Source organism: Pelmatolapia mariae, linkage group LG17, assembly GCF_036321145.2.
Source record: "Pelmatolapia mariae isolate MD_Pm_ZW linkage group LG17, Pm_UMD_F_2, whole genome shotgun sequence".
Classification (NCBI taxonomy): domain Eukaryota; kingdom Metazoa; phylum Chordata; class Actinopteri; order Cichliformes; family Cichlidae; genus Pelmatolapia; species Pelmatolapia mariae.
This window is the reverse complement of record NC_086242.1, coordinates 32669578-32685996: the sequence shown is the minus strand read 5'-3', so window position 1 is coordinate 32685996 and position 16419 is coordinate 32669578. Positions and strand designations below refer to the sequence as shown.

Sequence of the window (16419 nt, the reverse complement as noted above, 5' to 3'; positions counted from 1 at the left end):
AATGGGATCAGAGCTATTTCTGGGGGATGTTTTGGTCACACTGGCAGTTGAGTTTGAGAGTTGGCCCTGGTTGCAAGTTACAGAGAGCTCACGCCTCTGAGCTGAAACTGGGAACCTAATCTATGCTGACGATTGCATGGTTGGGTCTGGAGGAAGTCAACAACTTTGTGAGGGCCGCACTTCAAAACCAGAACAGATTCCTTAGCCGGATGTTAGATGTGAAGTTCAGGTCACATAGTTTTCTCATAGCTCTCTCTTTCTGCTCTGTTCTTCATTTCAGCACCAGAGCAGCTGTGGAAAACTTTTCTGGTCTCTGTTTTTAGGGGAGAAAACATTAGTGAAAGCAGAACTTTTATATACTGTAACTAAATATACATACATTGGAGGTCATAAGTCACACAAAGGTAGTTCATAGAGCTTTACGACTCTTTTCTAACTTGATTAGTTTTCTTCCAACTACAAAAACTCAAAACTTCAAAAATGTCCATCACAATTTTCCAGAGCTAATGTCTTAATCTTGATAGTTTTTTTTCCAAGCAGAAGTCTAAACCAAAGCTCATATATTATATTAAAAGTAAAAAATCCTCACAAGGAATAAATTCATTGTATTGCTTCATAATTAATTATCTGACTCTATGAACACAGTGCTGTCCAATAAAATAATTAGGCTCCTTAAACAGGATAGCAGTTTGAGTGTAGCGTTTGACCTTCTCTCACACTTCAGCTCCTGTTTGTGACCGAATGGGTTGTTTGTGTCAGCAGACGGTGGACGGTAGCTGGTAGCTGTCTTAGGCTTCACCTATGTAAATTTGAGTCACTGTGCTATACCTCTTGACCATCATTTTAATTTTTAAAAACTAGAATTATCAGAAAAATAATGTGTTCTGCAGTGAAGTTTGTATGTTTTGGCAATAAACTTCTAATATTTTATTAGTTTCTTACATAGCTTAGCTAAGTTTCTGTTATGTTCTTAATTAGCAGTTATGTGTGTGTGATATTCAGTTGAGTTAAAACCAAGATGTATTATTGGTATAAATTAAGATTAAATCTAGGTACGATTAAAGCCAGCTTTTGAACCACTTTCATTATAAAGTAAATTCTTTTAAAGCATGTAGGACCTGAACTGCATCAAGTAGCAACTCGCATAACCAATACCTTTAGCAAAATTTAACGCTTCTTTGTTATTTCAACATTTGTACTGGTGGATATTTGAGTGATATGAAATACAATACTTACTTTTTAAAAGAGAATTCCTAGACCACTTTGCTTGAACCATTGCTATTTTTTTAAAACATTAAAAAAAACCAACAGTTACCAATCTTGGGATCAAGTGGACCATGAAGGATCCACCCAGTGCATCCACCTGGGAAAATAAGGGCCTATTTGTGGGCCACATTCAAAGGAACCTTTAAATTTGGACAGGCTTCATTGCCTTGCTATGCTGTAAGCAGCTTCCAGATGTGAAGGATGTAGCGCCTGAATCGGGATGCACAACTATACAGGCTATGCTAACCAAGCTTGCTAGAAGAGGTGGGCGATATAGCATATCGTAATATTTCAAGGACATTTGTGATAATTATATTTATGACAATGCTGAAGAAAAAAAACACTGAATAATGTTTTATCACTTACCGGAGCTATCATAAAGCAGCAGTAGCATTAGGACAAACAAAGTGAGAGCTGTTTTCCATTCTTTTTTATCCAATGAGCTACTATCACTGAAGACTCTGTGTTCTTCTGCTTCTGCCCCAAATGGTAATAATTTGTTTGTTCTCTCACGCTTTGTTGGAGGTTATCGTGGTGGCTCCCTTCGTAGGTACTAAATCATCATTGTATGCTGGCACGCTGCTTCCAGTCAGTGTGAACTCATTGTGTTCCCATATCATTGATAACCACGACATTATTGTGGACAGTATGGTACAGCTCTAGTTGCTAGCTTTAGTTGATAACTTAGCATTCTGCCCTCTTTTCCAATAATGGTCACTTCTAGGCTTCCAAAATATGGTGGCTGCCAAAATGCTAACATTGCACTTTCAAAAAAAACCTCCCACAAGTGAAATGGTGATTTCACGGTGGCTAAGTCCATGAATGAAATTTAATTCTGATGCTAGTAGTGGCACTCTCTCTCATTCTTGCTTTAGCTGTGTTATTCTTTGCTATCAAATCACTTGGTCTCTGAGTAACGTTCTTCACTTACCCTGTGTGATATTTATTTACTGCATTTACTATATCTGTGCAGTACATGGTTTTTTGTCTATTTTTAGATAAAAAAGGAGTTGCATGTCAACAGTTACCACATATCTTCTAGTATGTTTTTCACTCGAGGCAGTGTAGTGAGACCGATGTGGCTGCAGGCTGACTAGAATTAGCAGCCTCTCTGTCATTTGAGTTACAGCTGAGGAAGAAAAGGCCAGCAGCAGTAGGCGAGTGAGGCTACATGAGGAGTGCTTTGGCAGGGGGCCATGTTGTGCTAGCGAGGAGGACTGCATGCTTGGATATATTAGCAGAGGTTTTGTAACCATTGTAATGAAATGGCCCTGCTCCTGCAGCCGCTGAAAGGCCTTCCAACACCGAATGATTTGGAGCCAAGGGGGAGAGGAAGCGGCTTAAAGCTGAGCTTCGGTCACCGGGTAAAGAAACTACAGGACAAGTATGCCATTCACCAGTTTATTTACACTCCCCTTGTTTGTCAGCACACCCTGGTCCTTTTTGTTTCAACAGCTAACACATGCACATTTGGCAGACGTGCTTGTACGGGCACATGCACTCAAGTGAATACCAGCAATTTTAAAATCTTGAACTCCAGATTATTGTCTCCCTCCAAGGCTTATCAGAGTATATGCAGAGCAAATAGTCTTTCTCATGTTCACTGTCAGACACACACCGCTAATACACAGTCTCACATTCTTGCTGACCCGGTGCCTGATAATTGTTTAATTGCAAGACACTTCATATTATCTCGCTATTATTTCCATCTTGGTTATCTTGTGTCTGCTGTCAGGTGTATTTGGCAATGAACTGTTTTTCCCTCGCATGTACACACACCCTACACTCCCTATTCTTACACCTGTCTGGTGCCAGTACTGTGATAAAGCATCGTCATAAATTCCTGAGCTTTGTTAAGAGGTGTCAGTGGCCGAGGGCAGCAGGATCAGGAAAGGCATGTGCTTATGTGTGTTTTTATGAAAGCACTCTTGCTTTGTGTTACAGTAATACGGTGGGTGCATGTCCATGATAAATTGTTGGAGGTTGACACAGTTAGCCAGCTCAGGTGTCCTCCAGAGGAATGCAGACCTTTTGCCCTTTGACCTAAGAACATGGCCCTGGAGGGCTGGGTGTCAAGTCATCGCCCCTGAACCTAAGCTTGTGAGGTGTCACGTTACCCCGCTGGCTGCTGCCACAAGGCCAGAGGCTACAGAGGACACAGCTTTCATGTGTGCATATGTGCCACAGTCATACAGTGCAAGTGTTATTACCTTTAGGATTAGTGTGTGTTGCCTGGGTCCATGTTGATTATCCAAAGAATGTGACAGCAGCAGAGAGCTGATGATTCTCGCTCTAGAAGGTGAATGCATTTGTTAGTCAGGTAAATGAGCTAATGTAGGTCATAAAATGTGGCTGGTGTGTTTCTACTGTCCTGTGTTTTAATTCAGCAATGATGCAACAGCTGTCCTTACTGCACTGGCACAAGTTCAATAATTACTGGGATGACAGTTTGATTGGAAACAAACTTTTTCATTCAAATTCAAAACTCAAGACGTGTGCACGGATGCCGCGTAAAGGTCTGTAACTAATATCATCTATCTGTGTTAATAACACAATGCCAATATTTCACTTTTAAAAATCACTGATATTATAAACACTAATCATGATGCTCCTACACAACTATTAAAAATATCCTTGTTTATATAATCTTGCTCAGATATTTCTCATATAAATCTTTTGACACTGGTGCATTTTGCCTTCAAGCTTAACTTGAACATGTTGAGGCTGCCCAAACTAAGAGATTAGCAGAATCTACAATATTATAATTAATGTAATACCATGTTTGGTTCTAGTAGTACAAGCATTGTCTGGACAGCAACGGTACAGTTACTTTCCTTAATCAGATATACGCTTAGTCTTATATAAAGTGTTGTAAAACAAATAGCCATAGGCCCATTTTAGCAAGGATATTGCCTGACATGTGTTGTTTTCCTGTGGATGTATTGTTACCACTTTAAACAAGAGACAGGATTGTTTTTACTGTAAATTAAGTGACAATTCTCAATGTTTATGTACAGCCTGTATTAAATGCATGTTTACCAAATACACTATTGCGCACAAAAACCCGTGGTTTCAATCCAATACGGGTTCTAGTTGTTCTCTTATAATCTGATCCGTACTGTAAATCAGATTATAAGAGAACAAAATGAGTTATCTGTTTTTTCATGAGGAATTTCACTTGTAAACTCCTCCCAAAAGCTCTCTGTATACTACCCCTGATGTTTGGTGTATTTGCACTACCAGTGGTCTCCACCCGTTTTTTCCCATCTTAGAGCACCTCTATGTCTATTATAGGCAGGAAGCTGTGACAAGGAAGGCTACTGAGCTGGGCTAAAAGGAGTGTAAACATGGTTTGATGAGGAATGTGAGAGAACAGCCGTGTTCATTTTGTACATTCACCAGTGGGCTTGCCAGCCTTCCAGTCGTCCATCTAGACCTCGGAGTGCCTGGACAAGGGGTGCCTTTGTCCCTCATCTGTCGGCTACACCCTGCCCTGCTCCTGCCCCCCATCTTACCCTTCTCTCCATCCTGTTGCACCTCCTCTGCCTCCCTGTTTTCACCCGTGGGCCCTCACCCCAGAATAGCACAGCGGGTTCCCTCAGAAAAATAGAACTGGTGATGTTGGCAGGATCAGGCACTCTCTGCTTCTTCCTCTGTTCACTTTGTCGCTCTCTCCATATTTGTTCTGTCTCTTACATCACTATTTGTTTCCAGAGTTTATTCAGAGAAAGTAATTAGCCATTCAAAACAAAAACTACATTAGTGGCTTAAACAAGGAATCTCAACTCAATAAAATTCATAGTGTGAATGGGTTGAATAGCTTCTCAGTGCCAACACTGAGGAGCTATTCACTCGTGTTGCTTAATATCTAGGCCAGATCTAAAAACACTCATCAAAAGACCTTCAAAAAATAAATTCCTTCTCTGAATCATGTGTTTCAGCTTTAATCTTCCATGACCCATGCAGTGAGGTATCAGCTCTTTAGTTAAAAAAAGGCAGGTAAGCCATGGAGGGAATCTTGTTAAAGGAGTGCTGAAAGCAGAAAATAGTTATTTAAGTCAGGTTCAAGCTTCCTGTAGGGCAGACTAGGCAGGATGCTCATAATTTGACATATTCCATTTTAATCACTCAAATCGTAGCTGACTCTGTGTCAGCTCTTTCCGTTTTTATGCCAGGTAGGTTTTTGGAGCTTGGAAGATGACAGTGTGTTTGGCTGTGGGGACCTGAATTCAAACCAATAGAAAGAATATACAAATGGGCTGTTGTCAGTACAAGAAAGTGTTCAAAATTCAAATGAACTATGAATCAGATTCCTGGATCTGAAATGAGTGGCTTGTGTTGTGAGCTCCTGATAACAGAGCCTGCAGCTAATTCTTTTGGGTTTTTTGTCAGTCATTGGCATTGCTTTCAGATACAGTCAGCTATTTTAACCAAGAAGGCTCAGACAGACCCAGAGGATAGAGAGGAGACAGAGCGACTGATGTTAGTACTAATGACTGGTAGGGAATAACTGTTTAAGTTCATAGCAAGTAAAGAGACCAAAAATGGTAACTGGTAACACATTAGCCTTAACAGCGGTCTCTGTATTGAACTTAAATTCTACTGCAAATTCTCCAAAATAGACCAAAATATTTGAATTATTTACCATACAAGAAAATTATGATGAAAGCTTAAGTCCTGTAGACTAAACAGTGGTTGTCAGACACTCTATAGACACAGAAATTTTCATGTTCATTTAGACATCAAGGTAGGCAAGAGCTGCCTACAAGGTCAACCCCAAATGGATATCTTCCGGCTTGAATAATGACTGAGTAATTCTACCTCAGCCCTGAAGCAGCTGGTGTCTCCGGAAAGACATTTCCCTGCTTTTTTTTCTTTTGGAAGAGTAATGAGATTCCACTAAAATTTCCAGCGTGCTGAGTTGAATTAATACAATATATTGCAAAGAGGCCTCAGAAAGATATTAAAATTTTTCATATTACATCCGTTTCAGCAACCCTTTTCATCATAACCGTTAATTATCTTGAACATAGCTTGGGTCTACATATATAGACTGTAGCTGTGTTATAAAGTGCTGAAGTGTTTATATGAAGCGTTGCCTCCCAAATGCGTCTGTCACTGGATTACTGGGTTTCATGTAAACCTAATCACTTGATGATGTGCTGTGAGGGTGTAGCACTTTCCTGTAAATTATGGTTCACGCCTTTGATTTTAAATATTTTTTTTCCTGTCTATATCTAAGTAAAATTATCCTGGGGAACCAGTGACCTAAAGAATTTGTGACTGATGGTTACCTGTCTATTTCTTTCAGTACTACACAAACTCTGCACTCCCTATTCCTGCACCTGTATGGTACCAATACAACCTTAATGACTAAATAAACATGAAAATACAAAGAAAGAATAATCACATTTTCTCTTGTCCTGTCATTTCCTTTGTAGATTGTCTTGACCTGCCCAACACCGCCAGCTTTTCACCTCCCTCCAGCCCAAACCCGGCCAAGAAGAGCAGCTCAATCAACTGGTCCTTCCCAGACAAGATCAAGTCCCCACGTACCGTCAGGAAGATCTCCATGAAGATGAAGAAACTCCCAGAGCTAAGCCGTAAGCTCAGTGTCAAAGGGACCCAAAACAACAGCAGCAGCAATGGAAGCAGTCAGCTAGAACCGAGGGCCCATTCTCCAAAAGCAAATGGCAGCAGGTCAGAGGTTGTCTTGCAGACTTCAGGGCCTCCTCGGTTAGCTTCATCTGGGGGTGGGCAGGCTAGCCGTAATGTGATCTCACGCTACCACCTGGATAGCAGTGTGTCCACACAGCACAGCTTTTATAAGAAGAAAAGCACTGGTAGCTCAAAGTCTGCCAGTAAAGGTGGCTACCTCAGCGATGGTGACTCGCCAGAGCTGGTGGCCAAATCTGGCAAACATGGGTCTGGAGAGGGGAAGGGAGGAAAAGGCAAGGATACAGAAGGAGGAGGTGGAAACTCCAGAATCAACGGCACAGAGCTGGACATTGATGCTTTCCGTCATTACAGCTTCTCAGAGCAGCCCAAGTGCAGCCAGTACATCTCAGGACTGATGAGTCTGCATTTTTATGGTGCAGAGGACCTCAAACCCCCACGTATTGACTCTAGAGATGTCTACTGTGCCATCCAGGTGGACTCGGTTAACAAAGCACGAACCGCTCTCCTCACCTGTCGAACGACCTTTTTAGATATGGACCACACCTTCAACATTGAGCTGGAGAATGCCCAACATCTGAAGCTGGTAGTGTTTAGCTGGGAGCCCACACCCAGACGCAACCGTGTTTGCTGCCATGGCACAGTGGTACTGCCTGCTCTCTTCAGAGTGACACGTTCCCACCAGCTGGCGGTAAAGCTGGAGCCACGTGGGGTTATCTATGTCAAGCTGAGTCTGATGGAGCAGTGGCAGAACTCATTGAACGGTGGTCCAGATGGAGACAGGGAGCCACAGGTGTTTGGTATGGAGGTGTGGCGAGTGGTGGAGACGGAAAATACAGGGCTGATGGTACCACTTCTTATAAGCAAATGCATCAATGAAATCGAGAGGAGAGGCTGTCAGGTGAGTGTAATTCTGTTCTCGTTTTCCCCAAAGAATTTTTGTCAAAAAATAAGAATGAAAGTACAATATCTCTGTTTTGAAACATGCTTGTATATAGTCTAATCCTCTTCTCTAATGAGTCAGATTCATTTTTAAATAAGGCTGGTAATGTCCAATTTTAGAAATAATTTTTAAAATAGGAGGGAAACAATGGCTGGAGGAATAATTCCACAGCATCTTTTTAGCTCCATGAAATGAGCACACACCCTGCAGCCATCAGGAAGGCTCAATAACTGGCACGAACTGAATGGACAGAGGAGACGTAGCACACTTAATGATGTCACGGAGTTTCTGGCTTCCTGAGGCAACTGGCTCTTTTATTCAGGGAAAGAGGCTTGGAGTTAAGAGGTTGCTGTAGTCGTAGCAGGAGTGACAGAGGAAATGAGAGTTTATGAGGTCTTTGACACCCAGCATAGAGAGAGCACAGAGAGGAAGAAGCGTTTGACCACTGTTTTTGACTCATCACTCTAGAGGGGCATGCAAGGGCCAATGGCAGTGCCTTGCTTGCCCCTCTAGAGTGTTCTTGACTGATCTCTCTAAAGGGGCATGCAAGGTTCAATAGGCAAACTTTTGGTGCCTGTGCATTATATTAGACTCTGTCTTCTACCACCTACGGCAGTACAGCAGTAGTAGTAGCAGCAAACCTTCCAATTTATAATAATTTGGAGAAATTTATTAATTTGAGCTCCAGTAAACTGTTTTTTACTCTCCAACTCCAGTAAGCCTGTGGCTTGAAACTTAAGGTTGCATGTTAGCAACATGTCTGAAAGTCTGACTGGTGGTTGAATTGCACTGACATTTAAACAGGAAGAGAAATACAGCTCTCAATCACCTACAGCTTAGTTTTAGTCTTCTTTTTTAACTTTTCACTTTCTGTGAGTCAGACAGTGTTAAAGTGCAGTGTTAAATTGGTTTAGGGATATTTGTGCGGTATACACAAATATAAGATGTGAGTCTGATGGTAACCACTGCCTTATTCACTCTGTAATTCTGTGCTGTGATATCTGTCTCTGCTTCTCCTTCACTCAGTCTGACAGTGTTTGTCGTCTGTCCCTCGCAGCTGTTTTGCTGCCTTTGTTTCTTTACAAAGATGCAGAGCAGCCTTTGTACATGCTATCAGTCTGAGATCAAGTGTAAGGGCTCCTCCAGGCTGCAGGCAGATAGAGTTCACGATGAGGATGACACCAGATCCCAGAGGAATTTGCAGGTTGTGTCACCAAAGCACGTATGGCTAGATGTGTAGCATTGTGCCTTTTCAAATGGCCTTATGGAGACTTTCTCTGAAAGTCTCTTAGAATTGTGTGTCCTCTGGGCTTCTGCGAGATGCTGGTTGTTTGTGAGTGTTTTGAAAAGACTGCAACTCATGCTATGTATGGGAGCACTCAGAGTGCTTTAAAGACAGGGGGATGTGTTTTTAAAAAGAGCTTTTATACATGCCATATATGACTGTAAAAGATGCACACAGATATTGGGACATGTTAGGAGCAGCTATTCAGATGCATACCTTTATACAGAACAGAAGGTTTTTTTTAAACAGACTTTTCATTTAATCATTGTGACTTCATCTGTCCTTTAAAGGCAGTGCCTTGGAGCTTTCATACATAGATCTTGATTACGTAATTGTTTCATGAAGATTCTTTTCAAAAATTACAGTTTATGTCATCTAGCAGTGATGATATAAGCAACAATCTTACTTATGCTATCTTAACTGGTTATTCAGTTCTTAACTGCTTATTGATTCAGGGTTGTGGAGGCCGATCCCATGAGTGAGAGGCAGGGTGAGACAGATTTTCTGATGCTGTTTTCTGACTTCCATTCTCAATGAATGAATGAATCGACAAGCTCTTTTTTATACTTGACATGACAAGAAAAACCCTTCTACAACTTGAAATGTACCGTTTAACAGCATTTTTTTTTGCTTTAAGTGATTTTATTTTCTCAGTGGATGATGGTAAATTTACACAACAGTCTTTAACTGTGTACTTCCTTAATACTTCCTTCAATCCACACTCGAGGCCCAGAAGCTGGAAATATTAAGACACTTCGTTTTGACACTAGTGTTGTAATTATTGTGGCTAAGAGACTCAATTATGAGAGCAGCATAAAGTTTACTACTTCATGTTCTCCCTATGCATGGATATTTCTTCTACGGGCATGCCGGCTTCCTCCCACAGCTCAAAGACATGCATGTTTGGGAAATTAATGTTTCTAAAATTTTTAGGTGTAAATGTGGGCGAGTGGTGGTTGTGTGTCTCTCTGTGTTAGCCATGTAACAGACTCGTAATCTGTCTAGGGTGTACACAACAATCTGTGATAGGTGAGACAGGCTCTATCTCTACCATGACCCCAAATTCGACAAGCTGTTGTGAAAGTTTCGATCTTTTTGTGCTTTAATTATTAGTATTACTTAGTATTGATTAATACTATGTCACACACATGAAATGTCAGTGGGTATTTTTCACAATTACTTTTATATTTTATAAACAAAAAAATATTACTGATTGCTGACTGCCTGATAAAATAATTAGCATATTAAGTTTTGCCCATGTCATCTCCCATCATGTATCTTTGTATGCAGAGAATACGCCCACATAAATACCCTAAAGTCAATTAAATGCACTTTTCTTTCTGTCCTTTTCCTCTTTGTTGTTTAAAATATTAAAGATATTCCTAAACCAAGAAAAAAAAGCTTCTGACCCCTCCACATCACCTAGACATCATCTTTCCTCTGGATTTCATTTCTACATATAGGGTTGGCTAGTGGTGCCTGTTGTGCTGCCCAGAGGCCACAGTTCTTAAGTCCTTTTTTTGCTAACAGCTGTTCCCCGCCTGCACTCAGCTCTGCCTCAAAGAGAGAGCCTTCGCTTTTTTGTTTTTTTTGGTTTTTTTCTGAATGGACATGTTGTTCATTGTGCCCAGTGACTTCTGTTTACTCGCATACAAAGCCAAATCCCTGCCTAATCTGTCCTCCTCACTCCCTCTCGTGTGAGGTTTAGAAAAACACTGCTGGACTCGACGAGGAGAGTTCACAAATAGCTGCTCTGGTGGGATGGGGGAGACATTATAGCGCTCCTACGCTGGAGCCCGGAAAGGCCAGCGGTGTGTGTGCGAGTGTGTTTTGTGAGGAACCGGACCCAACCCGCCATTCACAGCCCACTGATTTAACACGTTTCCAGGGCAACCACACCAGTTGGTCTGCTATGCCACATACCAGACAGACACATGTAGGAGAAATTATGGTATGTCTGTAGCCGGGCCTAATCCCAGCATAACAAGGAGAGCACTGGTGCCGAGTTACAAACATCAGATGTCTCAAGTTTCTTTAGGTAACAGTCTGGAGCCTTAGGTAAAGAAACATAAATGCTTTATAGCTTAGTCCTTTCATTTTTAATGCTGAGCTGTCACTTGGGTTTTAGAAGATCTCAGTGTTTATCCATTCATTCATGAGGATGTCAACTCTAAGATCAGTTCACTTTGCCAGCTAATTTAGTGTTATGTATTACTGTTAGGTTTCATAAACAGAGGTCCATCAGCAGGAAAATGGTCCTTAACATGTTGTCTCCAGAGTGGGAGGTTCATTTTGCTTTTACGATACTGTGTTTAAGTCTTTACCATGCTTTTGCAATTGTCAGTTTTGTGGAAATGATTTATTACAGCAGCAGAATATCATGAGAGACTCATCAGGCTCATGACTGTTGCAAATATGTTAGGATAATGTTATGTGGAGTGATGAGTATGCATAGCTCTGGGGTCCACAGGTGCACATATGTAGTAGAAGTATAACTTGTGGTGGAATAAAACCTTTTTGAATCTTATTTTGGTACAAAGTGACTTTTATCAGGTTTGACTGATAACAATGATTCTGTACATGCAGTGTTTACATCCTGGTGACCACTAAAGTAAAAGTTTATGAATAGCTTTGTGTAGTAATGACCATTAATTCAGATAGGGTTTTAGAAGTAACTGCCTGGAGGTGTTCCCAAAATGGCTCCAAAGAGGTGAGACTTGCATCTTAAAGTGTTTTTGACACAGTCCAGCTCAGGCAGACTGCCTGAACAGGCTTTTCTCCTTTTTCATTCCAGTCTATAAATGATCTAATTGTCTTATTACAGATGAAAAGTTAATAAGGGAGGAAATGCACATTTAGTCCCTTTATTCCACTAAGGGGTTTTGCAATGACATCCCTCTTCCTCTGGTTTGACTGTCAATGCATAGTGCTGGATTGAGCAGGGCTATGCTAACTAAGACGCAGTAAGCAGAGGGCCACACACTGGACAGTTGAATTGAAGCATGAGACATAATAGTGACTTATATTGAATCCTTTAAATTTGGTAGGCTAAATGTGGTAAAATAGGATATTGGCCTAAGTCTTCATTAAAAAAAAAAAAGAACAAAAACCAAGAAGACTTACTCTTTCATTGTTAGTATAAGGCACTTTTGTTTCATTATTTACTCCCAACGTTATGTGTGCATCAATGAATGGGCTGAATGGAAGGATTTCTAACAGCGATACAAATATTTGGTGATTTAAAAACAAAATATTCTGATATACCAAACAGAATCAAATCAGATCCCTAACTTTTGATATGTGTAGTTATTTATTTATTCATTTATTTACTCAGATCAGCTTCCTGTGTGTTGCCAAAAATGAAGGTACTCAGAGCTCTCTCTCTCTCTCATGAACAAACTATGCAACATTAACACTCATAAAATTATTGAAGGGTGTTTCTCTTCTTTGCTTTTTAAATTCTTATTTGCTGATGTCGATAGTTCTGCAAATAGCTATGATCTGTCAATGATGCCGTCCTGATGATGAACTGGTCTAGAATTAGCTCCACTCTCTTTTTACTTGTGCAGCTAGCTCAAACTCTTAAGACCGTGCAGACCTGCATCATTGACTTACTACCTATTTATATAATGCATATACAATGCATTTTATATATATATGTATATATATATATATATATATATATATATATATATATATATATATATATATATATATATATATATACATAATGCATATACAATGCATTATATATATATATATATATATATATATATATATATATATATATATATATATATATATATATATATATATATATATATATATATATATATATATATAATGCATTGTCTTATACATGAATACATTAGTTCGTGTTCTAATATGTTTTACTACTACTACTTGTTATCAGTGGGAACAATTGAGATGGCCACCTCTAAATTGATATTTTAGAGTTGATTGATATTTTAGACTTGTAGTTTCTGTAAGTTTGTTTGCATACTCTCTCTATTACAGCTAGATGGTAAAGACCCACTGCTAAAGATTCATTAGCATAATGCTTTCTTTCATTGAAATTTAGGGGTTGTCGTGTTTTCCTTTTAGGATGCTGCAAGCTGGTTTGAGCCCTGGGGCTGTATTTTACCCATTTGTGGTATAGTGGCTAACCATAGCAAACTTTAAATAGATACTGCTGTTGACAACAGAGACTCAGTCTTCTGACTATAAAAGCTGAAACTACAAGCAATAAATGTGCTTTTGCGGTGTTCTGTAAATTCAAGCATTTGACGACTGGGCCTTATTAGCTCATGTTGGCTTTTGTTATCAAATTCTAGAATGATAAATATAGACACAGAGACAGTTGGCTGACTTTTAAGGTGCTGTCTCCAACCATGTTTCAGAGAGTGCCAGTACTTTAGTGGTCATTCATTTCAGATTTATTTGTCTCGCCTACATTTCTCTCATGGCTTTACTGGATAGCAGCCTCTACACACAAACATGCAATGTATGTTCAGAATAACTGGAAAAGGAGTGAAAGAATTAAACTATGGATACAGTGGATCCAAAATCACAATATAATAAAAAGTGCATAAAGATGCTAGTGTAAAGTAACTGAAAGTAGAGGGGGAAAAGATAATATAGGGAACGTGTTAAGTTTAAGGTTTTCTGTATTTCTGCAGTATTTGAAGTTAGTCCAGCGTTTCTTTGTTACATCAAGTCATCTTCCTGTGTCTTTAAAAAAGTGAGTGCTTATAGTGTTATTAGAAACATATACATTTTTGGTTTTTGGTCAGTTGTTAAATTGAGGTGTCCTTTTCTGGAGATAAAACAGACTGGTGTTTGTGACGTGTGAGTTTTCTGAGAAAGTACTTATGGCTGCCTTCCAGGACATTATCTGAGTGCAGACGTAGAGTTTGATCGATGAGGCTGTAAAAATGTCTACGTTGCTGTCAACTGTTTGACTCTCGAGCCATGCGTGTTTATTTGACCTACTTGTGTGTGTGTGTGTGTGTGTGTGTGTGTGTTTATGTTACCAGGTGGTGGGTCTCTACCGTCTGTGTGGTTCGGCAGCAGTAAAGAAGGAGCTGCGTGAGGCGTTTGAGAGAGACAGCCACGCTGTGGAGCTGTGCGAAAACACGTATCCAGACATAAACGTCATTACAGGTAAAATGATCACCAGAAAACAGAGAAGATGCCAACAAGGCATAAGATTACAAAACACACTTAGTTTAATTACAAGGGTGTTATTCAAACCTGACAAAGTTTCCAGAGAGCACTGGTGTGTTTTGGTCTGTTTATCTGTAAATTACCTTCTTACTTGTATTTAGCAGGATAGTTACAAAATGAGCAATGTAGCAGTTTCTAATTTAAAAAGAGACTGAACAGGGTTTTTTTTGAAAACCAGTTCTTCAATTTTCACTCACAAAAGCCAAGTAAAAATCCACAAGTGACCATATTTGGACAGGAATTTGAAATGCTAAGCTATGAGCTAATGCTCGCTTGCTTAGTTAGCAAGCATTTGTAGCGTGAATATGTACATTACAAAGACAGTGCTACCTGCTAATAACAGCTAAATAAATGTTAGTCAAAAATGCAATTTTACTCAACTTACATGAGTACATTTAGTCCCACAGCAATTATTTGATAGAAAATTACATTAAAAATGTTCCAGAAGGCAACAGATTACTTATAGTAGCTGAGGCAGCTATTAACTACACCTGCTGGTTCAATTCAAAACAGCCACGCCCTTAATAACAATGGCAAAAGAAACCTTAATACAATTTAAACAGGCAAATTATAGACAAATTCACAACCCTGCATATGTATGGCAAAGCCAAAAATTCACAATAGAGACCAAAACATTTTTTTTTAACAGGACAATGAAAATGTTTATTTCTGCTGTAAAGTTGGGCAATTTAACATTTAATAATTTTCTGTCTGCCTCAAGTGGCCAATAAAGGAATCTCAGTTTTGGCACTACCACAATAGCTTACTTTTCCAATCCCTTGGGTTGAAGCTTAATAACTAAATAAAATGCTCACTTTTCTATAACAAGTTGCAGTTAATATTGAGTAAAATAAGGGTGGAGAAATGACTAAGGACTAGGAAAAACTAACGATGAAGTTAACAGACAGCTGTTAACTGCTTCTATAGCTGTCATTAAGTAAATACTAACCACAAACCTAAAACTGGCATCTATAATAGGCATCTCATTTAATCATTTGACATGTACACATGACTCCCAGTAAAACAAGAAAAATACAATTTATGAGAGTTTTTACTTATGGAACAAAACTAACAAAAACAAATGGGGTGTTAATGTAATGGAGTCCAGCTTCAGTATTGATCCACTGCAATAAATTTGCCTGAATGTAGCCATGGCGAATAGGTCAGCACCTGTGTATATATTATAAGAATCTATGTGTGTGTGTGTCAAATCCCTGCAACATAAAGATCAGTGTGAGAGGAAGGGCCACACACACACACACACAAAGTCAAACAAATCAGATCATTGCACGCATTCGGACTGTTCTTTCTCAGTTTCAGTTTTTGTGCTTTGGACCTTGTAAATCACGTCAAATGTAGGGATTTTTATCTTGTCAAATACAAAAACGTCCCCCTGAAGCAGTTTGATTGTCCAACAAGCAGAACTGCAAACCTTACATTTCTAATTTAAACGCCATTCAGATTCCTGTCAGCTGAATTTCTTTTCTGCTCCGTTGCTCCCTTGAAATGAAACATGGAAACAGTGAGCACATCTCACAAAAAGAAACCCCCAAAATCAGCTGTGGCATTGAATTGAGTATTACTTCTAAAAGTGTAGCAGATTTGGGGAGATGGGGAGGGGGCGGCAAAGTTGTAGAAAATGACTTGGTCATGATTTTTTTTCTTCCACAAAAGGAGGAAAGGACCATGGAAACCCCTGGGCATTTTAGGGGCTGCTGTTGGTTTTGGGGAGAGGCCCTGTATAGGCGTCGTCCTATCATGCCTGCTTTGATCCACATGCATTTGCATGGCAGGGCAAAGCACACAGTTAACAGTTGAGCGGGTTAGAAAAAAGGATTGTTGGTTTTTGCTCGCTGCCTAAATTTGCTCTGCCAGGCGAATTGCCATTGCAGATGGGTCAGAGTGAGTGGAAGAGGACATAGAGAGAAAAAGAGCTGAAGATGAAGAGGTTTATGGTGTGTGCTTTAAAAAAAGCAGGGATTTCTGGGATATAGTGATCATAAGGTAAGAAAAAATAAAAGAA

At 39.7% G+C, this 16419-nt stretch overlaps 1 protein-coding gene across 1 annotated transcript in view; it reads left to right on the top strand.

The window, feature by feature from the left end:
• The window catches only part of syde2 (synapse defective 1, Rho GTPase, homolog 2 (C. elegans)), a 49744-nt gene that overhangs the window by 16119 nt on the left and 17206 nt on the right, over positions 1-16419 (top strand). Inside the window, exons 4-5 of the mRNA XM_063500559.1 lie at positions 6708-7843; positions 14207-14333. Coding sequence (XP_063356629.1) covers positions 6708-7843; positions 14207-14333 — 1263 coding nt within the window. The remainder of the gene's footprint in view (positions 1-6707; positions 7844-14206; positions 14334-16419) is intronic.